Genomic DNA, 15,568 nt, shown 5'->3' with positions numbered 1-15,568 from the left:
AGGGATGTCAGGGAGTAGCACCACATTAATAATCTTGATCCTGGCCCATGAAACTGTACGGCCTGTGTGAGTTGCATGTCCTCCCCTGGACTCTGTTTCCACAGCTGGTCAAGCAAGCATCATCCTAGCAACTCACTGCTTCACAAAATTTAAGTCTCCTGAAGAGTCATGAGTGTGCCTGGGCAACGCTTTAGGAGAGAAGAATAACACATAGACAAGCTATCTTTCTCACTCTTCCACCAGCAAGGCAGTGCCCATGGCAGTGCAGGGCAGGACAGCAGCCTTGCAGAAACTGATGGAAAGCCACAGAGCCGCCACGTGAAACACACATTGGAAACCAAACCAGCATTTCAATACCTTCCCATGACATTGTGTTGGGGTTTGGAGGAAGGCTGGGAGGGTTTGTATGTGACGTTCCTTCATTGCCAAGGACAGAGAAGAATGATTCTCACCCCCCACCCCCCAGCTGATGCTCAAGGTGTTCCTACTCTCTCGACACCGACCCTCAACCTGAGTCTCATTTTCTTAACTTGTAAAATAAAGGTGACAGTGGAGTGGAGCAGTGCCTTTAGAACCAGTCTTTGGAACCAGTTCTACATTTTCATACTAGATGTGAGACCTCAGGCAAGTCCTGTCACCTTTCTGTGGCAGTTAGCTATCACTGTAAAACTTCAAAACTTAATAGCTTAAAACAACAATCAGTTGTTATTTCTCACGAATCTACAAGTAGCCTGGGCAGTTTTCCTGACGTGAGCCAGGCTTGGCTAATCTTGGCTGAGGTCGCTGGTGCGTCTGCAGGCAGTGGGCAGGTGCGCTGGGGGCTGCCTGCCGTAGGGTGGCCTGGGCTGGGATAAGTTGGCTCTACTCCGCAGGGTCCCTCGTCCTCCACCTCCAGAAGGCTAGTCCGGGATTGTTCTCTTGCTGTTTAAATCCAAGAGAGTGAGTGGAAACACATGTGGGCTTTTCAAGCCTCTCCTTTAAGTTTGCTGCTGTCACACAGCCAAAGAATCATTTGGCCGAGCCCAAGTCAGAATGGAAGAGGCCTGTCGAGTTAGAGGGCAAATGGCCTGGACCCAAGGAGGAGAGCAGTTAGGGCTGCCAATGTGATACAGCTACCATACCCTCTAAGCTGAGTTTCCTTTTTTAGAAATTGAGGTGAAATTCACATAACATAAAATTAACCATTTTTAAGTGAACAATTCAATGGCATTTAGTACATCCACAGTTTTGTGCAACCATCACCTCTATCCAGTTACAAAACATTTTAATTACTCCCCTGCCAAACCTACATTCATTAAGGAGTTACTCCCCATTCACCCCTGCCTCTAGCCCCTGGCAACCACTACTCTGCTCTATGTCTCTATGGATTTCCCTATTCTGGACATTTCATAGAATGGAATATGTGACCTCTTGTGTCTGGCTTTTTTGATTTATAATGTTTTCGAGGTTCACCCATGTTGTAGCATGTATCAGCACTTCATTATTTTTTTACAGCTGAATAATATTCCATTGTCTGGGTAGACCACAATTTGTTTATCCATTCATCCGTTGATGGGCACGTGAGTTTTTTCCACCTTTGGTTATTGTGAATAGTGCTGCTAGGACATTCATGTTGAAGTTTTTTGTTTTTTGTGTGTTTTTTTGAGTATCTGTCTTCAATTCCTTTGGGTGTATACCCAAAAAAGAAGTAGAATTTCTGGGTCATATGACAATTCTGTGTTTAATTATTTGAGGAGCCCAGTTTCCTTTATTTTTAAAATGGAGAAAATGCAATTACTTTGTGGGGATGCTGGGAGGCTTAGAGAAAGTGCATATAAAGTGTCTTGCACAGAGTCCAACCTCAATAAATAACTATTCTTTTGTTCCTTAATTCAATAACAATTTATTGAGTCCAAGATCAGGAATTATGTGAGGTGCTGGATAGATATACGGAGATATAAGATATAAAATAGCTATAAAACACACGTCTGTATTTTTATAGACATATAAATATATCCCCAGGGTCCCTTCCAGCTCAGACTCACAATGGTTCCAGCTATGCTTCTTGCCTGGTGTGTCCTTCACAAACAGAGCCAAAAGGCTCTCTCTCCCTCCCTCCCTCAACCAATTCCCCAGGAGGCTGCTGGCTTCATCACTCCCCGCCTGAATCAGTTCAGAACACCTATTTCAGATCTGTCGGCTCTTATAAACGTAGCCACGCACCCGCAAAGTGAGATAAAATGGCAATGTGATCAGTGTGTGTGTGTGAGTGCGAATGCTTATGTGTCCCTGTCTCATTCCTTTTGTAAAGATTAATACATCAGAGCAAGCACTTACGAAAGGAAGAATAAAAAAACAACAACCAGGTCCAATTCTCCAGACATTCAATACCCAAATGTCACCCACATGGTAAGCAATAAAATAAAAATATATGCTCAGCAGAGGCAATATAAATATGATGTATATTTTGACGTTGGGTAACAGAACAGTGACATAAACATAATACCCAGTGGCAAGTTCAGGAAAGCAACCTTTTTCAAACGTGGCATTTCTTTGGGCTGCCATTCCTGAAATATCGTGTCTCAGGCAGTAAAGCAGAAGTTGTTTTAAATCTGACAGGAGCACCTAGTGTAATGAGGGCATGGAAATTCTTGCCAGAGTTCTGAAGCCAAGGCGGGGTCTTATTCCTCCTCCACTCTCCCCACCCCCACTCCTGAGACCCTCACCTCCATCTGCCAGCTCCACCCCCTTGGCCTGTCACATAATCCCTTACTTTTCAAAACTCCTTCCCAGACATTATTCCATTTGAGCTTTACAATCTGCCTCTGATGTGGAAAGGACAGGTATCATCATTGCCATTTTACGAATGAGGAAACGGAGACCACAAATGTAATGTTAAACCTCGAACTGCAAAGCCACCTCCCTGGGCCTCCATCCTGGGAAGAGAATATTTCTTCCCTGTCTTAGAAACCATCATTTCCTGCTGTAAAATCATTAAAAAGATTTTCAGAGAACTTTCTGTGGCCTACCACAAATCTAGATTCCCAGTTACTATTTTTTAGGCCATGCAAACCAATTTTTGCATCAGCCAAACAAAATATTATTAGAAAGGTAAACCTGAGGGTATCTATGTAAACATCAAACTGTATCAAAAATGGGTTCTGCACATTTCTTAAAACAAACACCTTTTGCAAGTCTGAGATTCTCGCAGGAAAATGGAGGTCCAAACATTTGAGTGATTTGTCCAAGGCCTCAGTATAAGAGCTATATTACAGATGTAGAGGAAAGAGCAACCAGCTGTGCATCTCTAGGCAAGTCACTTGACCTCTCTGAGTTTTAATTTCCCCATGATGGAACAAGCAGAACGAGAGCATCTTCTTTTTTTTTTTTAATAAATCTATATTTATTTATTTATTTATTTATTTTTGGCTGTGTTGGGTCTTTATTGCTGCACATGGGCTTTCTCTAGTTGAGGAGAGCAGGGGCTACTCTTCGCTGTGGTGCACGGGCTTCTCTTGTTGCAGAGCACAGGCTCTAGGTGTGCGGGCTTCAGTAGTTGTGGCACTCGGGCTCAGTAGTTGTGGCTCACAGGCTCTAGAGCGCGGGCTCAGTAGTTGTGGCACACGGGCTTAGTTGCTCTGTGGTCTGTGGGATCTTCCTGGACCAGGGCTCGAACCCGTGTCCCCTGCTTTGGCAGGTGGATTCTTTTTTTTTTTTAATTCAAACAGAAAGTCACAAAAATTATAATCATCCTCATCAGTTCACTCAATCCCATGTAATTAATTCTTTCTTTCATCTTGATCTTTTGTTAGCACTTTTATGAGTTCATCAGGTTTTCATTAGAGTTCTGAAAATGCTTATTCATTCAGTTCAGCAGTACAGTCAGTTATCAGAAACCTGTACTTGTCAGAGTCTTTTCCATGAATTCCTTGATGGCAGGTGGATTCTTAACCCCTGCGCCACCAGGGAAGTCCCGAGAGCATCTTTAAGCTGCTTTCTATCTCTGAAATTTTATAATTTTATCTCTACAACCTACTATTCAACGATGTTCAAGGAAAGCCCCATGTTGCTCACAAAGGGTCAATAAAAGGATCCCTGATGGAACCCCAACACCTAAAGCATTCATGTAGGGAAAAATAGTCTCTCTTGGGCTCTTCTCCTAGATCAGCCACTAACTCACTGTGTAACCTTGAGCTTCCCCTCTGCTAAATGAGGAGTTTGGACTAGGTAAAGATGGGAAATACATTTCACATCAGGTGCACTCTGACTGATAGATGGTGGCTGCCTAGAGTGTGGTGTTGAGGGAAAAAATATGAGTCTGCATCCAACTCAAGAAGAAAGAGGCCTGGGGTTGATTAGTGATGTCTGCCACAGGTAAGGGTGGAGGCAGCTGTCCAGGGAGTTGGCTGTCCCTGGAGTAGATGCTCTCACAGTAGATGGTCTCTTCCAGTTTGACACTAATCCTCTGTGAGTTGCACACAAAAAACCGGGGGATTCAGAGTCACTGATGCACAGGAAGCAGAACTCAGCTTGTTCAACTGTTTTTATATTACCCATGGCTTGAGTTTGAATAATCTGTCCCCTGATACCACTGTATTTCAGAAATTGCTACCTAAGGCAAATTCTCCACTTTTAAACTCATTTCCTGAGTCGGTCTTTTTAAACCCCACATTAAATATTGATCTGCCCTGGAGAGACCTCATTTATTTCACAGAGACAGGTTTGACTCCACCAGAACTGTCAAATCCAAAAATGGGGCCATGCCCTTCCTGGAGTGGTAACCATCCAGGATGGTGACAGACAAGCCAAGGACACCAGAACCAGCTTCTTTCCTTTTTCTGAGTCTCAGGGACATGGCTGCCTTCTGGGTCTCCCTCTCACCCCAGGCCATCAGAGCATCTTTGAGAACATTTTCTGCGAGGATGGATATCTGAGGGTCAAGGTGTCCACTCTGTGCCAGCAGGACTCCCCACCCTGCGGGCTCGCCAGGGTGAACTACAGAAACTTCTTCTGCTTACTCCCAGTACACTCTGTTTCTGGGGCTATTGCTCCCAAGCTCTGAACTTCACACTCTGGAACCTCTCCTCTGAGTACTGGTTCTGGTCCAGGAAGGTGGCATTTCTGCTTGGACCCTGGTTTTAAACCTCAGCCCCAGTGAGCTTTGGCTTGACTGCTTTCCTGAACGACAACACGCCAGCTGTCTCCTAAAGGAACCCCTGTTTGTATTTATTAGTGTGACCCCAAGGAAGACAGAGAGAGACTCAGCCAGCTGCAGCCTGAGGACGGGGATCCCGAGCTCCCCGACAGCCGGGGTGGACCAGCAAATCTGGGTCTCAATCTGGCCTCTCGCTTGGAGCTGGCCTCCTCCACCTTCCGCACTCAGAAGCACCTGCTTCCATCACCTTGCACTCTGAGTTGACGCAGTGTGATTTCTCTCCACGCTCTACACTTCCAAGCACAAATGCCAAGGTTCCCTTTTGGGTTTCTGGCAACATCTGTTTGGGGCCCCACAAACAAGGGTCCCTGAGGCAGAGAACATAACCCATCTGTGGGATGGGGACTCAAATTGTAATTAAAATCCCTGTCAGTTATCCTGCCATACTTGCGTTTCCTCCATTAATTCACCCAACAATCCCGCTAAGTAGGTAGGTAGCGTCATCATCCCACTGGGAGATATGGGGAAACAGGCTTTGAGGCTGTAGCCACTGGCCACATATGGCTGATTAAAATTAAATAAAATTTAAAATCCAGTTCCTAAATCTTACCAGTCAATCATGGCTGGTGACAACAATATTGACAGCTCAGACTTAGAAAACATTTCCATCATCACAGTAAGTTCTATTGGACAGCACTCCAAGGGGCAAAGGAACATCCCTATGCCATACAGAACTGAGGGGCAGAGTCGGTATGAAAACCAGGCTGGTTTGTCTGCAGAGTCTGCGTGCCTGCCCACTACCCTCTCCTGCTGTTGAAAGGAATTCAAAAGGAAAGAGGTGAGATGAACAAGAGGTCAACCAAGAAATCTCACCAAAGTAAAGCCTTTTGGAGGGCAGGCCAGAGGCAAGACATAAGAAGAGCATAAGACCTCTTTACCACCTCCTGTCATGTGATAGATCACATGACAAGTCACATGACTGCTGTCAACAGCACCTTGGGCAACATGGTCCTGATGCTGCCCTTTACCCCATCAGAGATGTCTTCCAGGTGGGAGGGAGGCTTGCGACTTGATCTCTCTCTAGCTGTTCCATCTCCTATGAGAAGGGAATCAAGCGTATAGTTGGGCACAAAAGAATGTCTTACATATGCTGCCACACTCCTGAGACTTCTTAGATGGTGCAGGTCAATCAAGGTCATTGATCACAACATTTTTGTGCCTTACGTGCCATTTTGATTCAATTATCATCTATGATACACCTATTATGTGCCAGTTTCTGAATCAGGCACCTTTTACATATATAACACAAATAAATTTGGGAACCCATGTGGCTCCAGAATGTCCATAAACTCAAAACAATTTAAAATAATTCCAGGGCTTTCCTGGTGGCGCAGTGGCTGAGAATCCGCCGGCCAATGAAGGGGACACGGGTTCGAGCCCTGGTCCGGGAAGATCCCACATGCCACGGAGCAGCTAAGCCCATGCGCCACACACACACACACAAAATAAATAAAATAAGTCCAGTCTTGATTCATATCTCTCAATATTAAAGGGGATTTGAACTATAAATGGTAGCATTGCTTCTTTTCTTCCCACTGTGTATTTGAACTTGCACTTTATTTTTTAAACAACTTTATTGATATATAATTCACATCCCATACAATTCACCTATTTAAAGTGTACAATAAGTTTAGGGCACTTTAGTCACTTCGAAAAGAAACTTCATACCCATGAGGAGTCACTCTATTCCTCCAACGCCACAGCCTCAGGCTCCCACTGATCTGCTTTCTGTCTCTATAGATTTGTTTCTTCTGGACATTTCATATACATGATGTCATACAATATGTGGCCTCTTGTGACTGGCTTCTTTCACTAAGCATAATATTGCATCCTGGTTAGTATTTCATTCCTTTTTTTTTATTGCCAAACAACATTCTGTTACATGGATAGACCACATTTTATTTAACCACTCATCAGCTGATAGACGTTTATGTTGTTCCACTTTGGGGCTATAATGAATAGTACTATGAACATTCATGGACGAGTTTTGTATGGCCATACGTTTTCACTTCTCTTGGGTCTATCCGTAGGAGTGCAATGACTGGTTTACGTGCCGACTCAACAGGTTGAAACACTACCAAACTGTTTTTCCAGGGGAAACAAGGGAAGATCGATACCTGGTGAATGTCAGGAAAGATGTTCACAGCTTGCAGCCCTTCACACTCCAGGAATTACTAAGAGGATCGGATCAGACCAGGAGGCAACGTTCTACGTTTAGCACGAAGCCAATTCCCAGACCCAAACTCTTGCTTCTCATCCATACCGCCCACCTCTGCCCAGCCACGTTGTCCCGCAGAGCTCTCTTCTGGGGTCAGGTAAATAGAAAAGATAAGACTGAAGCGTGGCAGCTGAGGTCAGTAACCTCTCCGAGCCAAGCGCTATGTGTTTGGCTTTCCCGCACCTCTGCCATCTTGCTGCTCACCCAAGCGTCTCAGCTTGCAGCCGACACAGGACCTGGGCTCCCGGGGAGGACTGACTCCCTTGCCTGCTATGGGTTTTCCTAAAGGTGGAGCCACGTGTCTAAAATCTCAGCAGCCCTCTGACTGCTGGGACTGCTCGGGAGGAGCAAGCAGAGCGTTGCAGCTCATAGAAGACCTTTGAGAACTGCAGCTATAGGCAGGGAGAAAACCATCTGTTATTTTGTCTTCTGTTTGTTTTAGAATTTCAGAGAAAGTGAGCAGCTGGGCTGCTCAACTTTATTGTTGAAGAAGAGCTGGAGCGAGGAGCTCCGTTTTCCAAAACTGCAAAAAGCTGCCTCTTCTTGGTGACACTCGCAGACCCTGAGCTCTTTAAGCGAGCATGGAGTGCTCTGTGCTCCAGGACTAGGACAGGGAAATGTGGCCTAATCGGGAATCCCAACTGTCCTCACAGGGATCTCAAAGGTTGCTCAGAAAAGGCCTCGCTCTCAAACCTCCTTGCTAACTTGAGGTGTTGGGCAGGGACCTGAGAGCCGGGAGGAGAAATGAAGTCAAGGGTAAGCTTGACTGCTGCCACCTCTGGTTAAAAAAGGAAGCAAAGATGCACCAACCTGGCAGAGACAGTCACCACCATCTTTGCTTCCTGCCCTGGCCTCCTGTGCCTCACCCCATCCACAGCCTCGCCTGGATCATCCCACAGCGGCTTATGTCTAACGCAAGGTGACCAACTATCCCAGTTGGCCCAGGGCTGAGAGGATTCCTGGCATATGAGACTTTCAGTTTTCAAACAGAGACAGTCCCAGTTAAAACAGGACTAGTTTGTCACCCTAGGTGGTGACATGAGGATCTCTAACAGTGGTTGCCTGTTTTAGGGACTGAGAGATTGCAAAATCTCCCTGGCACTCTTTGGATCATCTTAAGCCTCTGACTTCAAGGGGGAAGCCTGGGTACAGGGCAGGTGAGTGTGGGGTAAGTGAAGGCGGCACATTTACACCCACAGCACTGAAGTGTCACTCACACCTCCATCCAGCCCGTCTCCCCGGTTCCCAGACCTAAATCCATGCTTCCGGCAGCAATGTGACAGCCACGCTGTCCGACTGTGCCCAGCCATGCTGTCCCCAGAGCTCTCTTCTTCCTGGCCCTCGTTATCAATTAAGCTGAAGATGTAAGACTGAGGTGTGGAAACTGGGGTTGGTCACCTCCCCAGAGCCAGCGTCACCAGTGGACTTTGATTTGGTTCGGATCTTGGGGAGCAGAGGTGCCCAGGCCCAGGGGCTGAGTTGTGGCAATCACTTTCTTCTTTGCTCATAATTGGTTTAGGGTGGGCAAGGGACCCAAGACCGGCCAAAGAGATGTCAAAGAAAATCTGCTGGGGGGATTCTGGGAAAGGGTTTCCTCTCTGATGAAAAGGCGGCTCGCAAGGAAAGTTCTGCCACTTCTTTCCTGCCCTGGTAGCATTCGAGTGATGACACATTTTTGGAATTCCTGTAGCCTTCCTTGTGTGACCACGAAGGGCAGCGTGAGGGAGGGAAGAAAGAGGATCACAGAGATGCCAACCCAGAGCTCTGTCATTGTTGAGTTACTGAACCAGCCATCTACTTCAGATGTCTTTTTATGTAAAAAAAATAGACTCCTCAAAGAAGTCAGTATGGGTACCCTGTGGCTTGCAGCTGAAAGCTCTTGATAGAGGAGACGCAAGCGTGAAGCCCTGCAGCAGGGAGACCATGAAAGGACACCTAGGCTTTCACCCAGTCTCCAGGTAGGACACCTGTCTAACCCAACCTGGGCATATGCGCACCTGAGCTCTCCCAAACAGGAAATCCACCAGATTCCTGTCTCTTGTTCTAGCACTTCCTCCTCCTCATCACTCCAGGATGACTCACCTCCTTGGAATTGGAGGGCCTTGGGGCCACCCCCAAGGGACCTTCCAGTCCTTGACTCCAATCCCTTCCTTTGGTGTCGGGTGGTGGTCAGGAGAGGGAACGTTGGAGTCTTGCTGTGTACTCCTAGGCAAGTTACTTAACCTCTCCATGTCTCAGTTTCCTCATCTGTCACGGGGATAATAGTGCTTAGCTCACAAGGTTATTGGGAGGATAAGAAGGATGAAATGTCAAGTGCATCTGACACTGCATCATGGGTCCTCAAGACCATCCTCAAGTTCAGTGATTCACTAGAACTACTCACAGACTAAGAAAAGCTGTTATGCGCATGACTATGGTTCATTACAGCAAAAGCATGCAGATTAGTCTTAATTAGCAAAGATCAGAGGAGCACAGGGGAGAGTTCAGGAGAGACCAGGCACGAGCTTCCAGTTGTCCTCTCCCAGTGGAGGGAGTTGTGTGGACAATGCTTAATTCTCCAGCAATGATGTGTGACAACACTATGAAGTAGTGTCGACCAGGGAAGCTCACCTGTCTCGGTGTCCAGGTATTTTACGGTGTTTATCTCTAGGCATGGAATACTCCTCCACCGCTGATCTTAGTTACTTAGTTTCTAGTCTCTCCAGAAGTCAAACTGAAACAGCTTGGCCAAGGGTCCCCACTTAAAATCACAGTTGTTAGCATAAACAATCTGGCGTGACCCAAGGCCCCAGGCAAACAGAAACACTTTTTATCAGGCAGCATATTACAAGGGCTTAGAGGTTATCTCCCAGGAGTCAGTCAGGGGGTTAGATCTCTCCCTGAAATGTGCAAGATTTGAACATCCCACACCTGCTGAGTCAACCCTTTACTGCACAGACACATAGGAAGCACCCAATGTTATTTTTGTGTCTTACATAGAGCTGAAATCGGCCTCCTGCCAGCATCCATTCTTTGTCGCTAGTGCCACCCTATAGAACAATATGGCTTCAGTCTAACCCTTTTCTGTTAAGAGGGGGACTATTATTTCCCATTCGTCTTTCATTATGGAGGGACCTCCACCCTAGCAGTGTTCCTGGCTCTCCTTCCCCTCACCCTCTCCTCTCCCCAGGAAAGGGAAGTAACTTTCTGAGTTGGTGGATTTGGGAAGAAGGTCAGCTCCTGCATGGCTCTCCCCTTCCTCTTTCTTGAGCTATTTCTTCATAGAGAGGTCAAGCTATCTGGTTTACAGTAGCAGGAAGATGTCCACATCTGCATGCACCTGTGCCTGGAGACTGCATCAGGCTCAGGGCTGAGGTCTTAGGCCAGCCCACGTGGCTCACAGGGTTTAAACCACCTTCTCGAGCGGCTTTCTCAGCGATAAAGGTGACATTTTGTCTCCATTTGCCTGGCTCCTGTGTCTACCCCTCAACTGCTTCCCTGCTTCCTTCCCAGGGACAAGAGAGGTGACATTTACTAGCCCCACAAACCCGAAACACCGTCAGGCCTTCCTGTGTTTGGAAGGGCACAATCAGGTGTCCTCTCAAACCTCTTCAGCCAAGTCCCCAGGTCCTTCAATCATGCCCCCTCTTCAGGATTGCCTGGGGTGCACTGCGGGCTGTCTAGGACCCTCTAAAACGTTGGGCCAGACCTAAGCACAGATGCTCCAGGTGTGGCTTGGTGGGCACCAATCACGAGCAGCATTTCTCCCCCTCTTCTCAGAATTCCCATGAACGCCGTCATTTCTGAGTAGGATGATTACAAACTGAACTTGCAGGAGATTCAGATCCATAGGAATTAGCATTAGATCCACTTTCTTCTGCATAGGGCAGCTGATTGTTTAACCTCTTATTATAGTTGGCCAATCAAGTTTTCCTTCTCAGATACATTTGTAAACACACACACACACACACACACACACACACACATCTCCCACAAGGTTTAAGGATATAAGAATTCTGCCCCCCTCCGACCCCACTGCCAAAGCAATCCTTTCTCCCAAAGCTCACCTCACCAATTTCAGTACACTCATATTTTATCTATTCAAGAAGTATTTAGCTTCCAAAAATAATACATAGTGCTTAAGAGCACAGCTGCTGACATTAGACATTCCTAGGTTCAAATACCAACTCTATCATTTATCAGATGTGTGACCTGGGGCAAGTTACTTAGCCTCTCTGAGCTTTGGTTTTCTCAAAGTCCTAAAGTGAAGGTTATACTAGTACCCACCTCCAAAGGGCCAAGCCTGGTGCCTAGACTATATCATGTTCTTGATAACTATAAACTAGTAGTAGTGGTAATAATGTTACTAATATTAACATTATTGTTACCACTTCAGCTAAACCTTCCAAAGTAGAAACTACCTAAAGTTACAGCAGGGATGCAGCCCTTCAGGGTAGATGGTTGATAGATGGATGTTGCCATTAAGAATGGGTCATGAAGTTCAGCCTGGGCGCTGCAGGTGTTCGAATCTTGTTTGGAGAGATTCCATGAAAGAGAGAGGAGGGAGGCTGGAGCTGAGCTGGGCTCTCAGAGGGTGCAGCCCAGGCTGTAAGTCCCGACCTGGGAAGACAGAGGCCCACTCTGCTCAGGTGCTGACCTAGCCTCCAGACACTCGCTTCTGCTGTTCAGGGGAGAATCACTGCTGTGTGGCAGAGTTTTGCAGGACCAGAGAGAAAATATGACTTGATGAAACAGAAAGCCTTACTGAAAACAAAAGGCACAGTGACAGCTAAGGAGCACCCAATTCACCTATGTGACAATCCCAATTCTCCAGAAGAACAGGTCCACGGACAGCCTGATATGGTTCCAAGGGGGCAGCAGGATAGCAAATAAGCACAGGTGACCTGGACTTGAACTTTCAAGCACGGAGACCTTGGGGAAAGGACTTAGCTTCCTGAGGTCGGCTATCCACCCTGCACAACAGGGAAACAACACTTGCTTCTAACGGTGCCTGTGGGAGTAGTTGGGATGGTGTAGGTACATCACCTGATGAGTGGCTGGGCATCCTAACAATTCCAGCTCAAACATGAAGATCGGCTTCATGGCTTTAGAGCCCCACCTTCTAGGTGTTGCATCATCAGTGCACTGAGCTCATCTGACTCCACCCCTCGGAGCCTAATTCCCTCTGTGGATCTCACTGGCCCGGCTGCAGACCAAACAGAGAGGAAGTAGAGGTGGGCAAAGGCGGCAAAGGGAGATATGACGGTCTAACCATGAAAGCAGGTGGAAAAGCCAACTAGGCGAGGATGAGAACCACAAAAGTAAAGTAGTCTGAGGCCACTCAGTGCTCGGGCGGATGATCGACCCCTTTCAGCAGACCGTGTATGAAGTAACAAGCCACGAGTGCCTGGAGTCATTAAAAGAAGGTAAATCTGTTCAACGCCATCAGTTTAAGAAGATTAAAAAAATATGGTATACATTTGAGCAATAGTACCATTACAAACAGGAAAAGAGTTAAAGGTGAAAGTTACAGGTGTCATTCAAAGACTGAGTGTTGGAGCGCCTCCTTCTTGGGTGATGTCGGGTGAACGGAACTTCACCGAAAGAACATACCGGGTCTTTTTGCCTCTCAGCAAGATGTTATTTAGGTAGGAGGAAAGCAGTGGAAATGGGGAAGGGGAGCAAATCGATCAAAACTCAGGGTCTGTCCTTCTATCGAAAAGAATCTTCTACTCGGCTGCTCGGTGAGGAACGCGGCTTCTACCGGAGGGGCCTCAGTCGGCCTGGATCTTCCGGGGGATGCCCAGCGCCTCGCAGCTCCGGCCCAGCAGCAGGCACTCCAGCCGCCTGCAGTGCTCCCGGAGCCGCTTCTCGCGGGGCAGCAGGAAGGTGAGGACCTTGTTCCGCACGATGCCCCGGTCCTCCTCCTCCCGCAGCCGCTGCTTCACGCGGGCCGCCTGCTCCTCCTGCTGCGCCAGCGCCCCGTTCATCGCGCCGAGGGCGTCTTCCAGGTCATGGATGGCCCTCAGTGCCTCCTTCTTGAAGTCCTCCAGCTCCCGTTGCACCCCGGCCACCTGCTGCTGCAGGATCTCCAGGTGGGCTGGCGGCAGGGCGCACGAGGGCCACGGCTGGGGGAGTGAGAAGTCTCCAGACTGGAGGCCGCTCTCCACCATCTTCTTCCCCTGTAAGGTGTTCACCTTCATGAGAATGGAGCCGGCCTGATAGAGGGGGTCCATAGTGTCGCCTCCGTTTGGACAAAGAGAGGGAGCTAGGGACCAGCCAGGTCAGTGAATTTGTTTTGGGCCAGAGACACAATCCTTTGGAGTGGAGAAACCCCACATATTGTGACATCAGGGCCTCTCCGGCCAACCAGGAGGAAAGCCACAATCCACTCATTTGCATATGGTAGCCTCCTTGCTTAGTTATCCTGGGCTTCGTCTGCTCATCTACTCAACAAGTATTTAGTTGTGCACCCTGAGATGTGGATTCCCATCAGTTCATTGCCCTTCCAGAACCAGAGCTCAATCATTCCTTGTCCCGAGGGACACACCAAAGTAAACTGGCCAGAGCAAGGCCAGGCCGGGTGGTCTCCCACACAGCAAGGGGCCTGGATGGTCCCAGAAGGGTCTCTGGGCTTCAGTACCTCACCAGTGAAGCAAGGACATTGTAAGAGATGATGTGTAATCTCACTTCTAGCTCTAAAATGCTAAAAAACAACAACAACAACAACAAAACTAATTTCTTTTTGAAGTATAGTTAATTTACAATGTTATGTTAGTTTCAGGTGTACAGCAAAGTGATTCAATTATACATATATATATTTTTTCAGATTCTTTTCCATTATAAGTTATTATAAGATATTGAGTATGGTTCCTTGTGCTATACAGAGGTCCTTGTTGTTTACCTATTTTATATATAATAGTGTGCATATGTTAATCCCAAACTCCTAATTTATCTCCCCCCTCCACACCATCCCCTTTGGTAACCATAAGTTTGTTTTCTGTGTCTGTGAGTCCATTACTGTTCTGTAAATAAGTTCATTTGTATCATTTTTTTAGATTCCACATATAAGTGATATCATATGATACCTGTCCTTCTCTGTCTAATTTACTTCACTTAATATGATAATCTCTAGAAAAGCAATTTCTGATTCCAAATCCACACTCCTATGATGACGCCAGAATTCTCGATAATCTTAGAAGAAATGTACTCAGGTTTTGATATATGGTCCACAGCAGAGCTGATTCGGTATGTGCAGGATAAAATCGGGCCGCTCATTCATTTATTCAGCAGGTCCCTGCTGAGCACTCACTTTGCACCTGCACCAGGGAACGAGTGTGAGCCAGAGAGCGTGGTTGTCCCTGCCCTGCCAGATCCTGCCTGAATGCTGACAAAGATGAGAAAAAACAGAGAGAAGGGTGAACTTCCCACTTCTGACCTGTTCACTGTAAGAAAGGAAACTGGTTTGTTCAAGAACAATCCTCCATCCTGCAGATCTCAATCTCTTGCCCAGACTTCTCTCCTGGCCTCCAAATCTAAACATCTCTCCAACAACATACCTCAAATTCAATCCACCCAAAGCTGGACTAGTTATCATTTCTCCCAAAATGGTCCCCGTTCCAGTGTTGCTATCAGGTTGATGAGACCAGCCTGGGGCAGCACCCATGTCAGCACCCACATGAGAAACCTGGGCCCCTCCACACCCAAGTGGCTCTCAGTCCTATTGGCTGTACCATCTCTGAACACTCCAGCATCAAACCACCTGGGCTGGGTCTCAGCTCTACCACCTACAGGCTGAGTCTCTTTATACATTGCCTCATCCCCCTGGGCCTCAGTTACCTTATCTGTAAAGTGGGGATACTAATTCAGTGGTGTGCAGGTGGGGGGCAGCTCTCCGGGAGGAAAAAAAAGAAGCAGCTCTGATTTATGGCTGTTGCTAATTTCCATGGTGTAAAGACTCCCATCACAGCTGGTTGAAACTAGCTCAAAAGCTACCAACGTGATGTCTCTGAGCAGAGATGCTCGCGGTGAGCCTTCGTGAGCCTGTGTCGAGAGCCAACTCCCGCACCACAGGACACATGAGGAGGGAAGCTGCCTTCTCCAGCAGGCAGATCAGCCCATCTAGAGGGCCTGGCAGAGGGCATTTTGCAGGGAGCTTCATGGCTAAACTAAGGTGG

At 47.3% G+C, this 15,568-nt stretch overlaps 1 protein-coding gene across 1 annotated transcript; it reads right to left on the bottom strand.

Annotated features, from left to right (window-relative positions):
* Positions 1–13,165: 13,165 nt before the first annotated feature.
* On the bottom strand, positions 13,166–13,627 carry CCDC182 (coiled-coil domain containing 182). Its single transcript, XM_007176148.2, has one exon. The coding sequence runs from the start codon at positions 13,625–13,627 to the stop codon at positions 13,166–13,168; it is 462 nt and encodes a 153-aa protein (XP_007176210.1).
* Positions 13,628–15,568: the final 1,941 nt, after the last annotated feature.

Source organism: Balaenoptera acutorostrata, chromosome 20, assembly GCF_949987535.1.
Source record: "Balaenoptera acutorostrata chromosome 20, mBalAcu1.1, whole genome shotgun sequence".
NCBI classification, from domain to species: domain Eukaryota; kingdom Metazoa; phylum Chordata; class Mammalia; order Artiodactyla; family Balaenopteridae; genus Balaenoptera; species Balaenoptera acutorostrata.
Note: the sequence above shows the minus strand (reverse complement) of the source record. Positions and strands in the feature narration are given on the sequence as shown.

Coding starts and splice junctions, on each gene's coding strand:
- CCDC182 (XM_007176148.2), bottom strand. CDS start 13,627: ATGGACCCCCTCTATCAGGCCGGCTCCATTCTCATGAAGGTGAACACC.